Source organism: Marmota flaviventris, chromosome 17 (genome assembly GCF_047511675.1).
Source record: "Marmota flaviventris isolate mMarFla1 chromosome 17, mMarFla1.hap1, whole genome shotgun sequence".
Lineage (NCBI taxonomy): Eukaryota > Metazoa > Chordata > Mammalia > Rodentia > Sciuridae > Marmota > Marmota flaviventris.
In genome coordinates, this window is record NC_092514.1 from 64053404 (window position 1) to 64076431 (window position 23028).

The 23028-nt window shown below is 55.5% G+C and overlaps 3 protein-coding genes across 4 annotated transcripts in view; all 3 read right to left on the reverse strand.

The window, feature by feature from the left end:
• Nucleotides 1–886: 886 nt before the first annotated feature.
• Nucleotides 887–2162, reverse strand: Gh1 (growth hormone 1). The gene is made up of 4 exons (XM_027946244.2): nt 2006–2162; nt 1690–1806; nt 1389–1550; nt 887–1107 (listed from the first exon to the last, which is right to left on the reverse strand). Exons 1-4 carry the CDS (start codon nt 2135–2137, stop codon nt 907–909), a joined length of 612 nt encoding a protein of 203 aa, XP_027802045.2. The 5' UTR covers nt 2138–2162; the 3' UTR covers nt 887–906.
• An 8761-nt stretch (nt 2163–10923) lies between these two features.
• Nucleotides 10924–14122, reverse strand: Cd79b (CD79b molecule). Of its 2 annotated transcripts, XM_027946267.2 has the most exons (6): nt 13982–14121; nt 13476–13517; nt 12284–12598; nt 11927–12045; nt 11586–11627; nt 10924–11480 (listed from the first exon to the last, which is right to left on the reverse strand). In XM_027946267.2, the coding sequence occupies exons 1-6, from the start codon at nt 14046–14048 to the stop codon at nt 11382–11384; spliced, it is 684 nt and encodes a 227-aa protein (XP_027802068.1). In that variant the 5' UTR covers nt 14049–14121; the 3' UTR covers nt 10924–11381. The 2 variants fall into 2 exon arrangements, with proteins under 2 accessions (XP_027802068.1, XP_027802069.1); XM_027946268.2 differs by lacking the exon at nt 13476–13517 and having other exon boundaries at nt 13982–14122.
• A 3617-nt stretch (nt 14123–17739) lies between these two features.
• The window catches only part of Scn4a (sodium voltage-gated channel alpha subunit 4), a 32567-nt gene continuing 27278 nt past the window's right edge, over nt 17740–23028 (reverse strand). Inside the window, exons 23-25 of the mRNA XM_027946301.2 lie at nt 22822–22926; nt 21964–22234; nt 17740–21087 (exon numbers count right to left, since the gene is read on the reverse strand). Coding sequence (XP_027802102.2) covers nt 19826–21087; nt 21964–22234; nt 22822–22926 — 1638 coding nt within the window. The 3' untranslated portion in view covers nt 17740–19825. The remainder of the gene's footprint in view (nt 21088–21963; nt 22235–22821; nt 22927–23028) is intronic.

Below are 23028 nucleotides of genomic sequence, written 5' to 3' on the forward strand. Positions count from 1 at the left end.
GGGAGATGGGCCCCTGGGTACATTCCTGGGTGAAAGAGCACAAACAGCACCTACAGATATTTTCTAAGAAACTTACAAAAAGGCTATTCTTAAATCAGGACCTACGTGACTGGGTCCATATCTCTCCAAAGAAGGGAACATGCATGATTGATATTTTTGAGTGGACTAAAGGTGCACAAATACCTCATGGATACCAAGTACCTTACCCAGGGTTGGGCAGCGGGCCCACTTCCTTAACCTATAGATCTCTGTAAACCCTGAGACAATAGCTTTCTTAGGTATCCCTTATCCCTTTCTTGGGACCCCTCCCTCCTTGGGAGCTCTGCTTTCTTTTTATTAATCTAATAAATTCTGTTACTTTGCTCTCACCCTTGTGTCTGTGGACTTTATTCTTCAAATCTGTGAGACAAAGAACTCAACTCCCTGCTCCATGCTCTACTGACTTGACATATTTTTCTCCCATGGAGACATTTTATTCCTATACTTAATAATCTGTCTTGTTTTCATTTCTTCTGGCTCTTGGGGGCCTAAGTTTGGCATTGCCAGTTTTGCTGGGTAGAATGCCTCCAAGTACCTATGACCTTTCTGAGCTATGACTACCCAGAAAGCTGGGACACCTACTGGAGGGTATGGATGTAGTGTGTGAAGCGAGTGGAGTAATGTGTCAGCTTTATTCTGGCCCAAGAAAAGCCAGGTCTGGGTCCTATTAGAGCCCACACATCCCCACGGTTGTCTTCCGGGCCTGCCTCTCACCCCACACTGCCCGCCTTCTGCCCACGGTATGACAACACCTAGCGAGACAAAATGATGCAACTTGACTTTATTAGGACAGGATGGTGGGCACTGGAGTGGCACTGCCCAGGGCAAGGGGAGGTGCTGGGGCAGTGTGACAGAGGTGCCATGTCACTAGAAGGCACAGCTGCTTTCCACAAAACGGCGACATTTCATGACCCGCAGGTAGGTCTCGGCCTTGTGCAGGTCTTTCTTAAAGCAGGAGAGCAGCCCATAGTTCTTGAGCAGCGCGTCATCACTGCGCAAGTTGATGTCAAACTTGTCATAGGTTTGCTTGAGGATCTGCCCAGCCCGGGGGCTGCCATCTTCCAGTTCCTACAAGAGGAAGAAAGGGCAGGAGAGGCCGAGTCCCCAGGGAGCTCTGCCCTCCCTCTCCCAGCCATTTTCTTCCCTCCTCCCCTTGGAAGCCAGAGAAAAGCCAGAAGGATTTAAAAAGAGAATTGAGGAATGAGATGCATCCTCCTGCCTCAAGCCCTGACTGGTAAAAAGAGAGCAGCAGCGTATCTGTCCCCAGCCCCATGGAGCTCCAGCCCTCAGTCCAGCTAGCAGGGCTTCCAGGCCCAGGCAGAGGTTGGGGATCCCGGTGTCCTCCTCACCCGCATCAGAGCCTGGATGCCCTCCTCCAGGTCCTTCAGTTTCTCATAGACGCGGTCCGAGGTGCCAAACACCAGGCTGTTGGTGAAGACCCTGCTGAGGAACTGCACGGGCCCCAGCCACGACTGGATGAGTAGCAGTGAGAAGCGCAGCAATTCCATGTCCTGCAGGGGAAGGGCTGGGGTGTGGGGCTGTGGCCAGGGTGGCCTCTGCCTGGGCCTCCAGCACCACCCAGCTTGGGGGAGAAGGCTGCCGGGCAGGAAGAGAGAACTGAGTCTAAGGAGAGCCCAGATGGCCACTTACGGATCTCTGCTGAGCCTCGTCCTTGCCCGTGGGGGCAGGGATGGTCTCTGAGAAGCAGAAGGCAGCCTGGGCGTTCTGGATGGAATACCGCTGTCCCTCGGGGATATAGGCACGCTCCTGGAGAAAGCACGTTTCTGAGGTTGGAGTTGGTGACCAGCTCTCATGGCTATTTTTCGGGAACCCCTTCCATTTCTGCTCATTTGATAGCACTTCAGCCCTGAGCCCCTCTGTTTTCTCCCATTGTTTCCCGGGGGGGCGGGGGGGGGACTTGCCTCCTCCTGCCACCCTGCCCAGTGCTCATCCTTGAGGAGCTTACAAACTCTTTGTAGGTGTCTGCAGCCAGCTGGTGCAGGTGTTGGGCTCGAAGTACAGCATTGGTGAACAGGCTGGACAAAGGCATGGCTGGGAAGGTGCTGGCCTTCTGAGGCCAGGACAGGCAGAGCAGCATGAAGGCCAGGAGCCAGGCAGTCCGACAACCTAGAGAAATGCCGGAGGGCCAGGAGGCCCTAAGCAGGGGGCCACTCTGTCCAAGCCCCTAGAGCATTTCCTTCTCTTCCCACTCTCCCCGGGGACTGAGACCATTCTCAACATGGCCAAATGTTAGGCTTAGATGGCTATACTCATATTAAGAAGCCCTAAATACCAAGGTTAGTGTCCCTATTGCACCTGCAGGGCCCCTTCCTCTCCTCTCGGTCTACCCCAGGCCAAAGGGGGATTGCGGTGCTTACCTGCAGCCATTGCACCTGGGTGAGCTATCCACAGAACCCTGAGCAGTTTGAGGAGCTCGGCCCTAGGATCCTGGAGTTGGTCCCTTGCAGGCCCTTTTTATACCTGGCCCCTTCCCCCCACTCCAAGGCCCCCACCTATTTTCTCTATACATTTATGCATGGGGGCACTGATGGCTGTGTTGATGGATAATTTAGAAGCTTCTTCCACTCATCCTGTTCCCGCTCCTCGCTGGGGTCATGTCCCCCATCCTATCACCATTCCCTCACCACTCTGACCAGGCTTGTGAGGCCGGGCAGGGTCTCAGTGAGGGACCACCTCATCCTTCCTCTTTGTAAGTGGAAGGTCGTAGAGGAGAGAAGCCTGAGTCCAGGGGTGCTGTGCCAGGATGTCATTGTGGGATTGTCTGTCACATTGAGGATGGCCCAACAGGGACCCTCCAAAAGGAAGCAATGTCAGCATGGCTTTTTTTTTTTTTTTTTTTTTTCTGTACTGAATGTGTGAAGCCAGGGCCTTGCACATGCTAGACAAGCTCTCCTCCACTGAGCTACATCCCCATCCCTTTTTATTTTTTATTTTGACACAGAGTCTTGCTAAATTGCCGAGGCTGGCCTTAAATTTCTTTTTTTTTTTTAATATTTATTTTTTAGTTCTCGGCGGACACAACATCTTTGTTTGTATGTGGTGCTGAGGATCGAACCTGGGCCGCACGCATGCCAGGCGAGCGCGCTACGGCTTGAGCCACATCCCCAGCCCCTGGCCTTAAATTTCTAATCCTTTTGCTTTGGCCTGACTCTCTGGGATTACAGGTGTGCACCCCACAATGCTGGGCTAGGACGATTTTCTTGAGAGCAATACTGACCTCTTCCCACTCTCTGCATGGTTCCCCTCCACTTACCAGAGAAATCGTATGTGCTGGGGAAGGGGGCCAGGGACAGCTTATAGATCTTGGGGTCTCTGGGCTCAGTTCAGCCCCAAATTCCATTTTTGCTTCCTTCATCCTATCACCTTGGCCAGCTGCGGGGTGCTGGATGCAGTGCTAATTCTGACCACTAGGGGGCACAAACCCTACATATTGCTCTCCCCTTCCCCAAGTTTCTGGGTCTCCCTCAGGTCCAGGTCTGTGGGGCAAAGAACCCAAACTTCGGGCATTGCCTCTACTCCTTGGACTGCCACAGAAATGCAAACTAAGAAGCAGAAATTCCGAGGACAGACCACAAGTGCTTCCTTCCACAGCCCCGAAACCTCAATATCAAAGTTGAAGTCTCCTCCCTGTGTTAGAACTCAAGAGTACAACAGCCTGAAAGATGCCCTCCACTGAGCTACATCCCCATCCCTTTTTATTTTTTATAAAAAGAAGGAGTCATTGTAGTCTCCTTCTCTTCCTTCTCCAACTCCTTTCAGTCTCTTTGCAGAGCTCATCAGGTGACGAGAGCCTGCCTCACATTCAACCCCTGCAAGCACCTTATGAATGAGAAGTTACCATCACACCCATTTTCAAGAGGAAGAGACCGAGGCTTCAAGAGACCGACTTGCACAAACCAACTCAGCAGAGGAGGCAGCTCTGCACAGACTTGCTTTCCTGTATTTCATTGTACCTATCCCCCTCGCAGTCTCTGCAGTGCTTCTCTGTTATTTAATTAATTTATTTATTTTAAATATTTATTTTTTTAGTTGTACACAATACCTTTATTTTGTTTATTTATTTCTATGTGGTGCTGAGGATCAAACCCAGGGCCTCGCATGTGCTAGGTGAGTGCTCTACTGCTGAGCCACAACCCCAGCCCAGTTATTTTAGCTTCTAAGGATGCTGGCATCCTCTCCCAAATTACAAGAATGTCTTTACATCATTTGTCCTCCCTTAATGAGCAGATTCCCCTGCCTCAGTTTTCAGGAGAGAAAGTCCCGGGGCACAGATTCATGTGGGAACCTTAGAGGAGGGCAAGGTGAGGACGGAGAAAGCAGGACTGGGCCTTTTGGCCTCCTGGTGCCCAGGTTGGTGCTGTTTCAGCATCTGAAGCAAACCAGCCTCCAATGCCCCCAAATAAAACACTGCCCTGCTGTGCAAACCTCCCACTCCTGAGTCTCAGAGCATTCAGCATTCGACTATGCAGAATAAACAAGTCAACCTTCCCAGAAATGATTGGTTCTATGGTTGGGTATAATGTTGGCACCAACATTGAAAAATCACACCTCTGTGGTCCAGAGTGTCAGAGCTCAGGCTGCTCCACCTCCCTGATTTTAGGACCAGAAGGCAGAGCATCTTTCCTTCCCAGCATTACCTAAGCATTGCCCAAGCAGTGTCCCCGACTCATTATCTGCTGAGAAGCCACCAGGATGCTAGGGGTTGTTCTCCTGGTCAGTCTGGAAAGACCTGGGCAAGGTGCTGGTTCTAGGAACAGGGGCCACAGGGAACGAGGGGATACCCTTTCTTCTCCTCCGTCCAGCTCCACTGAAGAGGAGGAGCCAGGTGGGAATTGGAGGGTCTCTGAGCCCACATAGCCTTCTGTCATGTTCCTCCTACATTCCCAGGAGAGGGGACAGTATACATGGAACTCCCATAACAGAGACCTCTAGCTAAGACTGGGGAATTATATATGGACTTTGGATAAGAGGGAAAAATCTCTGGCCTCCTCTGGGAGTGAGGACAACAGGAGCCGGAGTTGACTTTGATGGTCACATAGGAGGACATAATTGAGGTGTGGCTGAGGCACCAGAGAGGTTACTGCCAAGGACAGGGTGGGACCAGCCAAGGAAGAGGAGCCTCTCCTCTCACCATCTCATAACTGAAGTAATCCCAGAACCGTGGTGGCCAGGGACATGGAGCTCTCTGGGGACACACTTTTCAACTACTGGATCCAGAAGGAAGACCAGAAGGCAGCAGAAGTTGGTGATCTCTAATCCAGACCTTTTCAGGGCCTCTGGTGACAGAGACTACATCTGTCATTCATTATGTATAAAAACAAAGCTTTGAATTGGACTTGAGATTTTCCCTTCCAGTCTTGGGAAGTCACCCAGTCTTGGAGTACCTCTGAGACCCCTGACTCCTCCAGGTTCAGACTGCCCAATAATGATGTCTATCACTAAGGAGAGGCTATGATGAGCATCTCTCATGTCAGCCTCCAAAGACTCAAGTTGGACCCCCAGGCATCTCCAAAGATCACCCCATTTATAACTTGGAATCCATTAACTTTTCAGTGTATTTGGAAACTCTGTGCCTGTCCAGAATTGACCATCTCTGGGGTTCTCTGTACCTACTGAGAAGGTCACAGATCTGCTCTTGATCCTAATGTGGCCTTTCAGGCTTCAAGAGCCCCCTCTTAGGTTCAAGTGTGTGCACTGAGGGTGATTTCATTTGCTCACTCTGGTCATAGGGAGGATGGTGGTAGAGAGATGGGTGGCCCATCTTTCCACTCCTCATTGGTGATGTGAGACCCACACTTCCCACCTCTAGCTCTGTCCTCTCCCTGAGGTCAGAGGCTGGTAATCACACTTGGGACATACTCTACCTCCTCTTAGCTTCCAGTGCCCTATGCATGAGTTTCAGCACCATTGATCCCCCAGCCCCTTAGGTCAAGGTCTTTAGAGAGGATTATGTGGGGATTCCCAAGGTCTTTTCCAAGGAGGTGTGTTTCTGAAGGCCTGTACGTGCCTGTACTATTCTCAACAATAAGATGTTTAAGTCTCATTTCATAATTGAGGATGCAGAGGCTCCCAGATGAAGCAGACTGCCCAGGCTCTCCCAGTTCCTAAGGGATGGCTCCTCGAGGCCCCCAGTCTCCCCATGCCAAGTGCTTCAGAAGCCCCATCTAGTAAAGAGGGTGGTGTCCTTTGATGTGGGCAGGACTCTCCTGGGCCAACCAGGATCGAGTCCCCGCATGGAAGGTGTTGAGTAAAGGTGGTGGAATTGAAGGCAAGGGACCTCAGCCCCAGGATGTGCTGTCTGCCTGCATTCAGGACAACAGAAAAAAACAGCCCACCATAGCCAGATTCAGTGAACCAAATCACGCCGCCCTTCACATTTGTATTGCACGTTTCATTGTTCATCTGTGTTTTCACTTCCTGTATCTCAATGGACCCTTGAGTTTGCCCCACGATGCAATCAGAGCATGGAGGAAGCTCCATGGGGAGGTGCTGGGGGAGGATGGGGCAGACCCTGTGTGTCGATGGGGTGTTGTTTACACTGGCTGACAATCCCGGAACAATCTAGAGCAACAGGACCGTCTAGGTAATTCCCTCTGCTTTGGGAATTATTCTCCAGGGATAGTGCGCCATTGAGAAAGAAGCACCACGCTCTGAGGGGTGTTCCAACAGCTGTAGGAAGCCCGGGGTGCTTTTCCTGATGTGTGCCCTTGCTGGAAATAACCACGCCCACCTTGTGCTGCGGTTAGATGTGGACGTCTTATCCCCTTTACTCCTGCTCGGTAGGCTCTTAAAAGTGAGGCTGGGTTTCTGCCATTCATTCATTCACTCACCCTCTCTCGCATTCTCTATTCAGGCATTAACTGATTCAATAAGGAGTTGTGCCAGGCAGACGGGCACACCTAGGTGAACAGAGACACCACACTCTCTTTTCTGGAGCTTACAATCCACTGGGGAGAGAGACAATAGCCAACAAATATAAAATTTCAAATTGAGGGAAACTACCATGAAGGAAATGGCAGAGAGACTGAAGGGGAAAGAACAAACCAGGGAGTGGAGAGAGTGGGCAAACTGGTGCAGGCGGGGACCCCAGGATTAAAAGCATCTGCTGAGTGGAACAAATGAATGGAGGACAGAACTGAGAGAGGAACTCAGGGCTCTAACCAGCCAGGGACAATGAGGTTGATATGTCCTACCTAGATGTCCTCCTGCAAGTAATTATTTTGAAATAACAAAGACAGGCACTTGAATGTACGGCAACATATACATGGAAAAAAAAAAGAAAGAAAAGAAAAGAAAGTGAACAAGGCTGTATGCTTGAGGTGACTCCAAGTGCACACCAATTTTCTACTAGACTCGGGACTTGCAGAACCTGGACTGAGAAGAGGTGTCTTGCCTTCCCTTCCTGCCCCACGGAGAAAATGGGTTAGGTCCAAGGGGAAAATGTCTCTTTCTTTCTCTTGAATATTGGGATCAGTCAAAACATGTTTCAACAAACTACACTCGGGTTGAATTCAGATTTAATGCCTGTTAATTTTTGTCCTTTGCAGTCATCTAAGAGAAGGCTTTTGGGCAGGGTAGGGCAGTGGGGTGTTTCAAGTGAAAGGCTGCTGTTTCCATGACAACACAGGACCCAAGGATGTCATACCAGGGGCAGCTTGGAGACCTGGACACACCCAGAATTCCCCAGATTGGGTTCTGACTCCAGCTCTGAAGTGGACTAACGGGAACAGACAGAGGTCAGGAATCCCAAATTCCATGTTCCTAGATGGCCTTTGGGGCCCTGTGTAGGATAAGGATGAATGCTACCCCCCACTGTCACCCAAGCAGTGGCAGATTTTCACATTTTGTTTTTCTCTCACCTCTGGTTCTGCTGGAAAAACACTCAAAGCCTCAGGTCAGATGGCCCCAGCCCTAGCAGCACCTGCAGCAGGAGGGCCGGAAGTCAAGCTAGGTCAGAGGAGGAACCAGCCTGTATTTAAACCAAGGTCCCAAGGGACCCAGCTGGATTTCCCCCAGTGGGCAGCGGGGCATGAGCCCACCAAGGGTCTCAGAGCTGTTCTGGGGAGGGGGAGGCTGGCAGGAGCTGGGATCCTGCAATGGTGCCCAGGGACAGACTCTCGAGCATGTTGGGAGGACTGTCCAGGTCTTGTTAACAAGGGGTGGGTCCTGTAGGGCTTCAGACTTTCTGAACAACAGGAAGAGTGAACCTCTTCAAAGCACAGAGCTTTGAAGAAGTCAAAGTTGTCCCGGGATCTCCTCTCCCTTTTCTTTCCCTTCTCCTTTGATTTAAAGTCTTACTGCTGGGCTGGGGATGTGGCTCAAGCGGTAGCCCGCTCGCCTGGCATGCGTGCGGCCCGGGTTCGATCCTCAGCACCACATACAAACAAAGATGTTGTGTCCGCCAAAAACTAAAAAATAGATATTAAAATTCTCTCTCTCTCTGTTTAAAAAAGGAAAAAAAAAAAAATAAAGTCTTACTGCTGCAAAATCCTGCAAGGGAGAAGATGTGCTGGGGGGCAAGAATATTGCATCTGGAGTCAGGAGATTTGTGCCTGACCTTTGGCCAATTCAGGCGATTCCTTGTTTGTAAGATGGGGATGAGGGGTAAGCTGGGTCTTAACCCAGATAATGTAAATGAGTATGGGGTGCTCAATAAAATTTTATTGATTATTAAGAAGTGTGTTCATGGGCTGCGGTTATGGCTCAGTGGTAGAATGATTGCCTAGCACACTTGAGGCACTGGGTTCAATCCTGAAATAAAGATATTGTGTCCACCTACAACTAAAAACTAAATATTTAAAAAAGAAAAAAGATGTGTGTTCAATAAGAATTTGCACCCGCAGCTCAGGAGGCTGAGGCAGGAGGATCTCAGGTTCAAAACCAACTTCAGCAACTCAGTGAGACCCTGTCTCAAAAAAATAAATGTTGGGCCCAATAAAAGTTTTTGTCTACATTCTGTCTCCTGATTGCGGAGGTAATTATACAAACCTATAGATATCTATACATGTTCTAGAATTCGTAGAACTATATACCAAAAGAAAATCAACTCAATTTTACTATATGATTTTAAAAAAAATCAGCATCTGGTTCAACTTCTGTCCTTCAGATAGTTGTTTTTTTTTTGAGATAGGGTCTCACTATGTTGCCCAGGCTGGTCTTGAACTCCAAGGCTCCAGCGATCATCCTGCCTTGGCCTCCATGTAGCTGGGATTATCAGTGTGCACCACCCCCCCCCCCAGCTTCAATAGGTTTTATGATTCCCAGTTTACAGATAAGACAACTGAGGCTTGGGACACTCCTTATCCCCTCCACCAGCACCCTGCTAGGTTTCCGCGCCAGAGTCAGTTCTGGGGCCAGGAGCCCATGAGACAAACGAAAACACCCACATAAAGCCCCTAAAACAGAAAAACAGCCGGGGAGGGCTTCTCCTTCATAACCCATGAAGACCAGCACCCCTGCAGGGTGTCTGGTGGAGGGGACAGTCCCCTGCCCAGATGATCTTCTGTCAACAGGCCCTTCAAGGCCATAGGGAAGCCCAGGGTTTCAAGGGTGTTAAATTGTCTTCCTGTTCAGCCAAGGCCTTCCCCGACCCAGGGCAGCCCCAAGCAGGGGGAGACCCTGATTGGGGGAAAAGTGAAGACTCTACAACCTCTGCCGGCTACCCAGGTCTCTGGTGGAGGCAGGTGGACAAAATTAGTGCCGCTATGCAAAGCGACAGGAAAGCACAGGATCCAGCTCAGTGGAGGCAGATGCCAAAACAAGCCAGTTCCCTGTGGCGCCTGGGTCAGGAAGGGAACTGCCCAGCCCAGTTCGCCCAGTCCGGCCCCCAGTGTGTCCTGCCTGGTGACACAGACCGGCCAGAGACTCCAGGTGTGCCTGCCTTACCCCACCCCCTCCTGGCCCCCAGGCTCTAGGGGGATCTGCTAAAAATTGGTGCTTCTCTCTGGCCTTGGTTCTCCGGGTAAACTGGAAGCTCCCTCAGGGTAGGGATTGGCTGCCTGAATCAGAGAGTGGACCACAGAGAGGTGCTTTGGATCCCCGCCAGGTCAACAGGAAGTGGCACCCAGCCTGGCTTTGGTGGGGGTTCTGGGCACAGGTTAATGGCACTTGACCTCCCGGCTGTGAGGCACTCCCAGTCAGTCTCACACTGATAGATTTGGCCCTAATCTGTAGGGCCCTAGGGCCATTGTGGGGATAACCAGGGCCCTCAGATATGATGCTGGGGAAGTCTGAGGGGTCACCTGACTAAGGACCCCAAACTTCACCACACTATAGACTCCCTCTTTATGAATCTCTTGATGGCTTTGGGTCAAGTTTAAAAGAAAATGTCCCTGGCTTGCTGGGAGATGGGTAAGGAATGTTGTAGAGGCAGAAAACTCCCAACCCTCAGGAAGCTTCCAGTCTAACTGGAGAACCAAGAGTGCGTGAGCAGCCTGGGCAGCAGCCGAGGCTCTGAACAGGGCTTGGCACTGCCTGGGGTGCTGTGGGAGGACTTCCTATAAGGAGGCCTTGATGGACAGGATTGGGATGGGGTAGATAGGGGAGGACAAGATCTTCCAGGGTTGAGATTCTGGCCCTAAAGGCATCAAGGTCAGAGGAGGGCAGGGTGACAGCAGCCTTGGCTGGATCTGCCTTCTGTGGTGGCTGTAGGCCCAGCCAGGGCCAGAGGTAATGGGCAAAGACAGGGGGATGTGACCACAGGCCCCAACTGGGCCTTCGGAGACAAGGGGAGGTGATCATGGTGAGGGTGGTCCTCCCCGCCCCACAGCCTCACAGGCCCACAGGTGCCACCTTTGGATGCCACACCTGACCACAGGGCCACACTCATCCAGTCCACCCCACGAGATGCCGCAGGCCTCTGGGTGGGTTGTCAGATATTGTTTATTCCGTGGGAGAATGGGCTCCAGGCTCGACGCCCCCGGGAGGGAGAGGATGGGGGAGGGGAACAAAGTTCTCACCACCCCTTTGGGGGCCATGGCTCTTCCCAGGTTCTGCAGGAAGTGGGTCTGTTCTGAGTCCATTTGCTGGTTCCAAGTCTCCGCTTTCCAGTCCCAAACCTGGGGATGACCGTGCGTAGCCTCCCCAGAAGGCTGGGTCCACTCTGTCCCCTGAGGACTCCCACTCCCAGTCACTGCCCTCTTGTCCTACTCCAGGTCCTCTGGCAGGAGCTGGGGACCTGGGGCTGGAGGGGGAGGTGGCTCTGGCAGGCCAGCTTTGGAAGCCAGCTGAGGATCCAGGAAGGAGGGGTGGGTGGCGATCCAGGCGGCTCTGAAGCAGTCAGTGAGGCTCGGGAACTGTGCTGGAGCGTGGGGGGCGGCTCCTCACTCCTGGCCTGGGTGCTCCCCAACAGACCACTTTACCTCCCCTGTCCGCAGAGTCACTATGTCCTCGTAGGTGGCTGTTTGGTCAATGTCCAGGCCCTGGAGACATAAAATGGAGCTCAGGCCCAGGCACACCCTCACCGAGCCAACAGACGGCGGCCACTGGCCTCTCGGCTCAGAGCCTCGGGGGCCTGGACTCCTTACCTCATAGGTGTGGTCCTCCTCCATCCCTGCCTTGCTGTCATCCTGAGGAGGGTGGAGGGAGGGGTCGGAGTTAGTGTGCCCTAGCCCCTACCCCTTGCTGGGCCAGGCTGGAGAGGGCTGGGGACATGGGCTTGGTGGGGAGGGCTGGGGAGGGGGTGGGGAGCAAGGTGTACCCCCCAAGAACAACTGAAAGGGCGAGTGAACAGGTGAGCCAAAGGGTGGGCCCTGGGGCTGAGCTGGGCCCAAAGGGCAGCCCCGGGTGCTGGCGAGATGGAGACCCTGCCCGTGTCTGGCTTGCCCTGTGGCTGCCTTCCTGGCCGTCTCCCCACCCCTGTGGTCACCTTGTCCAGCAACAGGAAGATGGGCACGATGATGAAGAGTATGATGAGGAGGGTCTGGATCATGATGATGCCATCCTTCAGTGTGTTCCGCCTTTTCAACTGTGCCAAGGTGCTGAACCCTGGGGGGAGGCGGAGTTGAGGCCGTGAGGCTGGGGCCGAACATTCTTGCAGGAGCCCATCCTAAGAGCTTGCAGTGGTGGCTTCTGTGCACCCCTAAGGACCCGCTTCCCAGCATCTGTCCTGGGTGTTCTAGGGCCATGCCACCTCCACAGGTGGCTGCTCCTCCCCGGTGGCGGGCTGGGCTGAGGTGGGTATGGCTGGCTGGCTAAGTGAACACCCCGTCTACCCAGCACACACCCATGACTCGCAGCTCCGTGCCACAGCTACAAAACACAGGCTTGGTGGTGCCATTCTGCTGGCAGAAGTAGATGCCGTTGTCCTCGAACTGGGCGCCTTGGATGGTGAGGGTGTGGACAGAGCCATTCCGGAACTGCAGAATGTGGCCCGGTTCTGGGGGCAGCTCCTGAGGGTCCTGGTCCTTAATCTGCTTCCGGAACCAGGTCACACTGCTGGGGACGCTGGTGGTGTGTATGTAGCAATGCATCCTCACCACAGAGCCCCGTTTCTTGGCCATGAAGCGTGGATGATGCCATATCTGGGCACAAGAACTTCCTGTGGGTACCAAGGCCAGGCTCAAAATCCTCCTGGGCATTTTCCTGACTGCCAGCCTGTCCTGTAGGTCCCCATCCTGGAGGGCACCTCCCCTGGATCTGCCTATCTTTGCTTCTCAGGGTGTGGGGAGGTCAGGAGGCAGGTGTTGGGGAGCCAGGCCATGTGAGAGGCCACACGCCAAACCACTGGACCCCACCTCTTCCTGACCCATTTGAGTTTTCTTCAGAAGGGCTCTGACCCATTTCTTTTCATGCTCATTACAACAGCCAGGACCAGGCCTCACCCCAAAGCCTGGAGGGCCACAGCTAACTGGCCCTGTCCTTCCAGCTCTCCTTCCCCTGGGCTGTCCTGCACCTGCCTGAAATCCTCAAGGGCTCCCTACTTCCCCCAGAGGATAAAGGCCAAATCCTCAGCCTACCAACTGAGACCCTCCTCCAGCACCGTGGTGAGCCTCCCCTGTGTGAATCTGTTCTACTGTCTTCCTGAACCCTCGGCTTGGGATGGTCTCCCACCTGCTCTAAGGACCTCCTTGGTCCCAGTAAGCAGCCCCTAGGAATCTGTGAGCCCCTCACAGATTGCAGGAGCCCATCCTAATTATCCTCATTATGAGGCTGAGCCCAATGCCCCAGCTAGATGGGCCTCGGTAGAATCCTCTCTGACTCCCCTGATCTGAACTCGGCACCCCCAGGGGCCAGGGCTGGAGCAGCTGGTCTGAAGAGAAGACAGCTGGCTGGGGGTGGGGGCTCAGAGGGAGACCCTAAGGAGGCCTGGGGATTGAAGTCCAGGCAAGGATGGAACACAAGGTCAGCCCCGGAACAGTGACCAGACTTGAACACAGACACAGTTGCCCACAGAAGGAGTGGGCAAGGTGACTGACCTTGGTGACTGTCCTCTGCTTTCACTGCTGGCATGGGCTCACCTGCAGGGGGGGAAGTGGGCAGGCCCAGGTCAGGCCTCTGCACCCTCAACTGGCTGCCCCACCCCTGCGCCCTCTGCGTGCCAAGGTCCACTGCCCCCTTTCGCGCCTGCTGCTTCAAGACCCCTCGGCTCTCCCTGCCCCTGTGCTGGGAGACACAAGTGGAGAAGAGATACCAGAAGTGGGGAGCCTTGTCCCCAGCTCCCCTCCTCCTCCCAGGCCCAGCTCGTCCACAGCCATAGCTGCCAGCCAGGTCTGTGCCTTGTGCCTCACCCTCCAGGCAAGTCAGGGGCTGGGGCTGCAGACCCCAAGCTGGTCACCATTGCTGGGACCCACAGACCCGGGCCCCAGGGCAGCCAGAGGGGGACAGGGAGGCCGAGAGCGTGAGACATAGGAGGAGGCCGAGAGCAGAAGACTCAGTCAGCGACACAGAGCAAACCCAGGAGGCCTCGCCACGGCCGCCATACCTGAGAGAAGCAGCAGCAGCACCACCAGCCAGTTGCCAGGCACCGGAGACAGCACCAGCCCGGCCATGGTCACAGCTCTGTCCCAGAGCCTGAGCCCGTGACCGTCCGAGGCTCTTGGGGGAAAACGTGTAACTGCCTGGCTGTAGCCCATCACCACCCCGCCTCTTCCCCTCCAGGCCCCTTCCTGCCATGCAAATTGTGACCCAGGGGAGGCCTGGGCTCTCCTGGGACACTGGGGGAGGGTGGGCTTTCATCAGCTGGGCCACTAAGGCTTGAAGGTCGCCTGGGTTGGGCAGCACAGCTGGGAGCCTCGGAGGAAGTCCTGGAAGGGGGGCTTCTGAGTCTTGTGGGGACAGCCTGTGCTTCCCTTCCTTGGTCCCCACCCCGTTATTGGTCATCCCTAGGTCTGCCAGCCTCCCGTCTGCAGGCCGCCAGTCCCTGGGAGGGCAAAGCCCTGGGAGTCTTCATGCTAGGCACTTAGCTGACACCCAGGAGTGAATCTAACCCGCGCTCCCTCTGCTCTGGACCACTTCACCCTGTGAGAAGAGGAGAACTGAGGAAGGGCAGTGCAGGAGCCAGGCACCTGGCAGGAACCCGAGCAGAACCCCTTGTAGGACATGCAGGTGATTATGTTGGAAGTTGGCCTGTGGAAGAAGGGAGCCACAGAGGTTCTTGAGCAAGAGCACGGCAAATGAGGCAGCCACTCGGGAGAAGATGCATATTTGCTGCCAAAGTGAGTGAACTAGGTAGAGATGCTTAGAGGAAACCCACCACTTAACAACCCGGGGGGCTTTGCCAGGAGCAGTGGCACATAATTCCAGAGACTTGGGAGGACGAGGCAGGAGGATCGCAAATGAGAGGCCGGGCTCCGAAACTCAGAGAGGCCCTAAGCAACACAAAAACAAAATCCCCCAAAACTGAAAAAAAAACTATCAGGGAGCTTCTTCAGGGAGTTGTGTGAACCGGGAGGGCACCGAGGTGTTGTCTGCAGCTCCAGGGGGTCTTGGGCAAGGGACAAGGCTAAGGACACCCTCTCAGGTTCTGGAGCTAAAAGGCCCTCTGGCTCTATCCTGCTGTCAGCAGGGCAGGGGACGGACATGCAGCTTTCATGAGTTCATGTAAACCCAGCTTCATGCCCCTGATCCGATCCAGGGTCCCCTGTAACCCTTGCCCCATGATGTGCAACCCGCACAACCGTGTAGACTTGCGAACCTCAGCCCCACCGCCGGGTCCTCTCTGAGTTTTGTGTCTCCTGGTGGCTTCGTTCTCTTTCTCATCCCTTTACTCTTTCTCATACAGTGACCCCCAGGAGAGGAAGACAGATGCTAAGTCCTCTGTCCACATCTCACTGTCCCCATGACCCTCCATTTCTCAAACAGCCTGTGTGGGTGGCAGACCTGCCTGTGTTTGGGGAGCTGCGACCCCTCATCCCACAGCAGGGTTGGCACACAGAGGGTCTAGGCGCTCCACCTCTGTCCTGAACATATGTGTCATCTGACAGGTAGGGCCTGTGCCCGAGGGGAGCAGGCCAGGAAACCGGGGATCCACGGGTTAAGTTTGCATCTGAGGAACAGCTTGTTCCGGGCAGCCTCAGCTGTTCTTGCTCATTTCCAGATGTTCCAAATGGAAAAACATTTCTCTGAAAAGGTGTCAGATGTTCAGCTCACAGAACAAACAGCCCAGGAATAAGAACATCACCTGAGGTCAGCCATGGGGACCACGGGCCTCTGTGCGACTGGGGGGAGGCTGGAGAGGACGAAATCCAGGGGTCTCTCTCCAGCAAATTCTACCCCTCCCGAGCCACTGGTGAGGGAGGCCTTGGTTAGCCTTGGTACTAGTGTCTCCCAAATTTGGGAGGCTGTTGGGGAAGGAGTGGGGCCGTCCTGTGTGTTGGGGGGTGATCTCACACCTGTGTGCTCCCTGGGCTGTGTGGTGTGGGGCCTGCTCAGGAGCTGGTCCTGGGGCCCAGGTGACTACAGGAGGTTGGCAGAGGGCAGCTAGAAGCCTGCAAACTCACAAACAGCAACATCCCCCGCGGCGGGAATGCAGATGTGTCCTTTGGGCTTCATCCCCATTCATGCCAGGCAGGGATTCACTTTCAGGAGGGCTGGAGGCAGTGGGGCCCCCACTGCCTGCAGGGTTATTTGTCACAGTTGGGGGCCGTGTTGTTCCCTGGCTGGTGACAACAGCACCGAGCCCTGTCCTGGGCCCAGGATGATGCGCTTTCCTTCCCAGAACAGGAGGCTTCGTAAGCCCACCCCCGCCTCTGCCCCCGCCTGTCCCTGCCTGCCCACTCTGACATCTGGTAGCCCCCTGCCTTCCAGGAAAACAGCGTCAAAACAAGAGAAGGAGGTGGTGGGGTGGGGTGGGGTTTGGAATGGGACCAGGGGTTCAGATGCGGGGGAAACAAGAGGACAGGGACCCCAGTCACCCTGGGAAGGATAGGAGGGGGAAGAGCCTCGGGGAAGGAGGAGCCCTGATCTCTCCGGGCTGCCCGCTCAGGCGCCCTGGGCCCTGGGTGCTTGTTACTGCTGGCTGGGAAGGACTCGGGTTCAAATCCTACCCCCGTATTAACCAGCCCAAGCTGCCCCAGGTCGTCGGTGGTTCTCCATGGAGGCCTCACCTGGAGGCATTAGAAAATGTGCCAGGGCAACTGAGATGGTCACAGTGGGCACCCCTGGCCTTCATGGGCCAAGGGCACTGAAAGCCCCAGATGGGTGGACAGTGGCCCACAAAGCAGAGTTCCCCCGCCCCCAGGCAGGCAGCACCCATTCTTAACCTCTCCGGAGACCAAGTGTCCTCCTCTGTGTAGAACAGATAATCCCAATGGAGTGTTCTTCACAGGGCCTTGCGCGGGGAAGGCCGTTGTGTTTCTGGAGCACTTGGGGACGTGGGAGCGCAGCACCTGCAGGAGGGGTGCAGCCCCGATGGGGTGGGAATAGCTGAGACCAGAGCCTGCGTTTTCTGTTCCCTGCTCAGAATTTTGCCTTTTTTCTTCCACTGGTCAAGGCTCAGGAAGAGTAGCCAGACCCCTGCGAGCTTCCTGTCCTCTGGGCCAGGAAGAAGCCCCATCCCCAGGGAGGGAGGTCAGCGGCCTGTGGGGCCAGAGAACCCTGTGGGGTACTCGCTCCACCACCCCAAAAGCCAGAGAGAACTGAGAGGTGGGAAGGGGCACAGGAGCAGTTGCGGGACATCGGTGGGGGGGGCAGCCTGGGAGACAAGGCTTGTGAGTGTCCCTCATCCCTCAAGCTGTGTAACCTCAGGGTCTAGGAAAAGGGGGCATAGAAACCCTTAAAAGGTGCAAGTATTTACTTGGAGTAACTTGGTCCTGGGATCCAGAAGTCATTAGCGATAATAAAATCACATATCAAGCGCTTGTCACCCACTGGGTCTATGGGCTGAGTTTGTTTTGTCAAATTGCTCTCTGTTGCAGAGAGGCCCATGTGACACTGAGCTCTGTGGGGCGGGGGTCAGTAGTCCTGGAGGGACAGCATCTCTGAGGAGAGGGAAGGGCTGCCCGTGAGCCCCACAGGCCTTGAGGTCTCTCAGGGGTGGAGAGGTGAAGGGGGCTCCCGGAGGGTGTGGGGACACAGGGGCTGCGTGTTGGAGGAGGGACTGGACTCTGCTCACCCTGCTCGGTCCCCAGAGCTCCCTGCACTGACCCCACTTGGCACCAGTACCCGCGGGCCTGCCTTCCCTCTTGCTGCCCTCGGCCCTCGCCCACATCCACGCACGCACAAGGGAGAAACCACACCAGAGGCCGGGGAAGGGTTTATTGTAGGAACTGTACAAAGAAGCTCATTTGCTGGGCTGGCTTGGGGCCAGTTCCCACCTGGACCAGGTGGGAAGGGGCGCCAGTCTGCAGGGGAGGGGCCACGAGCAGGGAGAGGCCAGACCCCACCCATCTCCTCTCCCCCTGCAGTGGGTGCAGAGTCTGCGGGGAACATCCAATCGGACAGTCCTGAGGCTTGGGGCCCACGAGGGGAAGACAGAGGGGCAGGTGCTGGGCAGGGGGAGCTGACCCCCTCCTGGAAGAACCTTCTGAAAGAAGAGGCAGAGTCACTACAGAAAGAGATGGAAGGAATTGAGTCCTTGCACAGAGGAGACACAGGCCGAGGCCCTGGGTGTGACGATGAGAGGCCCGGGAAGAGGGGAGCTGAGGGAGGGCGGCAGGCTGGGGCGGGCAGGGCAGACAACAGAGAAGACTGGCCCGTGGACACGCACGCATGTGAGTACACGCATGCACACACATAGACACGTGCATACACACAACTCGTTTTGGAGGTTTGGCGGCTTCCTGAGTTTTAATCAAATGGCGTATGAGAAACAAGAAGGAAAAGAAGATGAACTTAGGCCAGTGTGCAAGTGTTACCACACGTGTTCACACCCTTGTGGCACAGGTTCACTCTCCCACGTCCAGGCACTCACATGAACAGGCCGGAAGACACACACATGCACGCACACCAGCTATACTCACACCCGGTCTGACACTCCAGGGCACACTGACACACACACACACAAAGATACCCAGACACACATGAATCTGCTGGCAGGCCCCGCAGTGGTGCGCACACACACACACACACACACACACACAGAGTCACACACACATAGTCACACACACACAGTCACCCACAGAACCCACATACAACTACCCACTCGGGCAGACACAGCCACAGAGGCCCACATACGAGTGACTGAATCCCGACAGCCCTGAGCAGGACTCTCACACCCTCCTCCAGGTCCAGCCTCTGTTCTCCGGAAGACAGCAGAGCCCAGCGCAGCCATGTCCAGTCTTTGGTGCCAGCTGAAATGGCTTTCCAGGCAGCAGGAGGTCAGAAGGTTGAGCCCCAGCTGGGTTAGCCTTCCCTGCTGCAGGCCCCAGGATTGACATCTCTTAGGGTCACTTTAAGGAGGTGGGGAAGGGGGAGGAGGGCATAAGAGATGGGCAGGGGGAAGATGAGAAGGAGAGATCTCCGAGACTTGATGGGGCACAAGGCACCCTGGTGGCCTAATGAAGGTGTCAGGAGGGGAGAGAGGGAAGGAACAGAGTCTTCGTACTGAGCATCAGGGTCCCCGGCCCACCCAGGCCTGGACACTCAGGCCGAGTGCGGTGACTTGGCTGGCAGGACCCAGCCTGTTCTACCCATTCATTCTTCTGAGAAAAGGGCAATTCCTAAGTGGAATCCTTCTTTCTGCTCTTCCCCTGGGGGCCAGCCAGGGAAGCTGTCCACGGGAAGGATTTCAGGAGTCACAATCCCAGCCTGATGCAGCAGGATCCAGTGGCCAACTGGGCTTGTGGAGCAATTTCTGGACCAGTAACATTTCCCTCTTCCAATGGAATTCCTGAGCTGGCAGAGGAAACTGCATCCCAGAGTCAGCGGGGCAGACGTCCACACTCACTGAGGTTAAGGCATCTTTGCCCAGGCTGGAACTGGGGGGCCTGGGCCACTTCATGGGGAGAGGCCAGTAGCCCTTAAGACTCTGGTGACAAGAGGGCAGCCAAGCCCTCCATTGTAGGCTGGGTCCTCCCCAAGTGAGGGACAGAGATTCTGAGATTTGATCTCCCCCTGACTAAGAGGAGGGGTGGCGGGGCCCGTGGGGAGGTAAGAGCAACTTGAAGATGAACTCACCAAGGTAGGGGCTTCCACCCATCCTGGGCCCCGAATGCACTCCCACTTGCTCTGGCCTAAGTGTCAACCCCAGCATGGCCAAATCCTATCCTCCCAAAGGGAGCCAGACGCAGTCCTGGATGCAAAGCCCAGCTCCGTCACTCGGCCCGCAGGCACCTTGGGGGAGCTCTGGGCCTATGCCAACACTCGCTGGCCACCTCCACACCGCCTGCTAGACGAGAGACTCTTTGACCCCTGGCCTCACCGTCTGCCCTGGTGGCGGGGAGGAAGGCAGGGCGGCCTCTGAGGGGCTCACAGGAGTAGGCGGGGTGGTGTCTGAGGGGCTGACAGGCGTGAGCCCCGTGGTGGTGGGCCCCGTCTCCCCTGAGGGGCTCTTCTCCTCCCCCTGGCTCTGCGCAGCGCTGTTCCCGTTCTCGGGGCCGTACATCTTGCTCATGGTGCTGGCGATGAGCCCCTCCTTCTCAGGGGCCCCGTCCCCGCTGCCGTCCTGGCTGTGGCGGTACATGTAGGAGGCCTGCTTCACAGAGCGCTGCAGCAGGTGCCGGCGGTAGGCCCTCTGGATCTTGATGGCGCACACCTCCTCGTGCTTTCTCTTGAGGGTGGTGGTGATGGGCTCGTAGGAGACCTTGGAGGGGTTGGCCGCCATGAACTTCTCCTCCATGGTCTGCTTGAGAGCGTCCATTTCCCCAGAGTCGCCCAGCACCTCTTTGGTCAGGGCAAAGAGGATGTCCAGGCAGTGGATCTTGTCCCCCGGTACCATAGGCAGGTCCAGTGTGATGAGCTTGATCTTGTTGGGCTTGGCGATCCTCAGCGGCTCCTGCAAAGTGTCCACGAAGTCCGAGAGGCGGCTGTAGTCGATGAACTGCGTGGCATCGGGGTCAAACTTCTCCCAGGTCTCATAGAACATCTCAAAGTCATCCTCGCCGAGGGGCTCGCTGCTCTCCTCGGTGGCCACGTTGAAATTCTCCAGGATGATGGCGATGTACATGTTGACCACGATGAGGAAGGAGATGATGATGTAGCTGCAGAAGAAGCAGATGCCGATGGACGGGTTGCCACAGTCGCCCCTGACACTGGTGCCTGGGTTCTCAAGCGTGGGGTCGCAGTCCGGGGGTCCACTGTTGAGGATGGGGTTCAGAAGCCCGTCCCAGCCAGCCGATGTGGTGATCTCAAAGAGGCAGATGATGCTGTTGCCGAAGGTCTCGAAGTTGAACATGTCGTCAATGCCCGATTCCTTCTTGACGTAGGCAAAGTTGGACATGCCGAAGATGGAGTAGATGAACATGACCAGGAAGAGGAGGAGGCCGATGTTGAAGAGGGCAGGCAGCGACATCATGAGGGCGAAGAGCAGCGTCCGGATGCCCTTGGCTCCGCGGATCAGCCGCAGGACACGCCCGATCCGAGCCAGACGGATCACACGGAACAGCGTGGGTGACACGAAGTATTTCTGGATCAGGTCCGACAGTGCGAGGCCTGCAGGGAGGAGTGGAGGTGGGTCAGAGAGTGCGGGGCGTGTGGGGCTCAGGGGCCTGGCCTGGTGCACCCTGCCCCAGAGAGGGGCAGGTGGAGCCAACCCTCCCAGCACAGGCAGGACAACCTGAGCGGGCCAGGACAGCTGGAGGTAAGATGTGTTAAGGGTGACGGGCGAGGGTAAGGCCCATCTTAAGGCTGTTTGCAGATGCCACGGGTGGCAGTGGGGTGGGGAGGACAGCTCTGCGATCTGGGCATGCCACTTAACTTGCTGTGACTCAGCTGCCTCCTCTGTAAACCGGGGGTAATAGCCCGACCACCTGTGGCATTGCTGTGAATGATTGAGACGCGGCCTGTAAAGCGCATGGCAGAGCCAGGCTTGCAGGAAGCGCTAAGCGGTGGCTTGTACTGTCACGGTTAGGCACATTCCGTGCTCTTCTCCGTGTGAGCAGGTCCTGGAATCACCTTACGTTTTCCACCCCGTATGTGGACAGCTGAGCACAGGTACGTCAGGTCAACGTGTTTCTTGAGTTGTATTCATGTGTGCACAGGTGACAGGCTGCCTATGAGCGTGAGCGTTGAGAATGAATGGCAGGTGCACGCACGTGTGTGTGTGTGTGTGTGTGTGTGTGGTGCTGGGGACTGAACCCAGGGTACCACACCACCGAGCTTCATCCCCAGCCCTTGTTGTTTTTTGAGACAAGTCTTGCAAAGTTGCCCAGGCTGCCTTCAAACTTGGAATCCTCCTGCCTCAGGCTCCCAGTGCTGGGATTACAGGCATGTGCCCCTGCACCGGCCACATGTGTGCTTGCGTGGGTTTGTGTGAGTGTGCCAGGTGCACGAGGAAGGCTTTCATCTCAGTGCTGTGCCCCAGCTCACCCACAATGGACAGGATGACCACCACGAAGTCGAAGATGTTCCAGCCGACGGTGAAGTAGTACTGGCGCAGGGCGAACATCTTGAGCACGCACTCCCCCGTGAAGATGATGATGAAGACCATGTTGATGTTGTACAGGATGTCCACCTTGAGCTGGCTCTGGTCGTCCGTCTCCACCATCATGGTGACCATGTTGAGGCAGATGAGGATCATGATGGTGATGTCGAACACCTGCTTCGTCACGAAGTCATACACCATGCCCTGGATCTTGTTCTGCAGCACAAAGGGGTGTGTCGGCATGCATGTGTGTGGGCGTGGGGTGGCAGGGCACAGGCAGGGTCAGGACAGGATGGGGACATTCAGGAGACACAGGATGGTACGATGGCACCACACAGAGGACACACAGAAAGGAGGGGTCAGGGCCGATGGTGGAGTCTGCCACAGGAGGGAAAGGCCGTGACCACGCCATCCTGGAGCATCACTCTGGGATCCTTCCTCCTTTCAAAGTCCCCCTCATTCTTCTCCCAAAGCCATTGCTCACTGGGGCGGGTGTCTGGACATCCTCTTTCTCTCCCTTGTCAGGGTCTCTGCACAGGGGCTACTGAGGGTCCCAGGTGAGGAGGTGGATGGCTGGGGTCCCGTGCAGGACCGGATAAGGGGTAAACTGGTAACTGGAGTCTAGTGGCAACTGCTGTGTGTGCATACGGTGTCTCTGTGCACTATGACTCCCAGCAGGTGGGCTCACTTCACCCAGGGACATAGCCCGACAGGCAGAGAGCAGGCTGCATTTGGCCCCCAGAGACCCCCTGGGGCAGGAGCCTGGTACAAGCCACAGGAGGAGGGGTCCAGAGGGTTGGTACCTGGGGCCGGGGAATTGGCTTCTGGGGCTTCTTGGAGCCAAGCTTTTTCATGGCGTTATAGTACTTCTTCTGTTCCTCTGTCATGAAGATGTCTTTCCCTCCAAAGTATAGTGGAATAGGGCACATAAGGTTGGGCTGGAGCCCCCTCCCTGCCTTCAGGACTCCCCCCACCTGCATCAGGCACCACCATTAAGGCAGACCCTGTTC

Excerpts from the sequence above, each read along its gene's own strand:
- Gh1 (XM_027946244.2), bottom strand. The coding sequence starts at position 2,137 with ATGCTGCTCTGCCTGTCCTGGCCTCAGAAGGCCAGCACCTTCCCAGCC. Across the intron at positions 1,807-2,005 it reads CAGACACCTACAAAGAGTTT|GAGCGTGCCTATATCCCCGA; the intron begins GTAAGCTCCTCA and ends TGCTTTCTCCAG. Across the intron at positions 1,551-1,689 it reads ACGAGGCTCAGCAGAGATCC|GACATGGAATTGCTGCGCTT; the intron begins GTAAGTGGCCAT and ends CTTCCCCTGCAG.
- Cd79b (XM_027946267.2), bottom strand. The coding sequence starts at position 14,048 with ATGGCCGGGCTGGTGCTGTCTCCGGTGCCTGGCAACTGGCTGGTGGTG. Across the intron at positions 13,518-13,981 it reads GCTGCTGCTGCTTCTCTCAG|GTGAGCCCATGCCAGCAGTG; the intron begins GTATGGCGGCCG and ends CCCCCCCTGCAG. Across the intron at positions 12,599-13,475 it reads AGCAGAGGACAGTCACCAAG|GAAGTTCTTGTGCCCAGATA; the intron begins GTCAGTCACCTT and ends TGGTACCCACAG.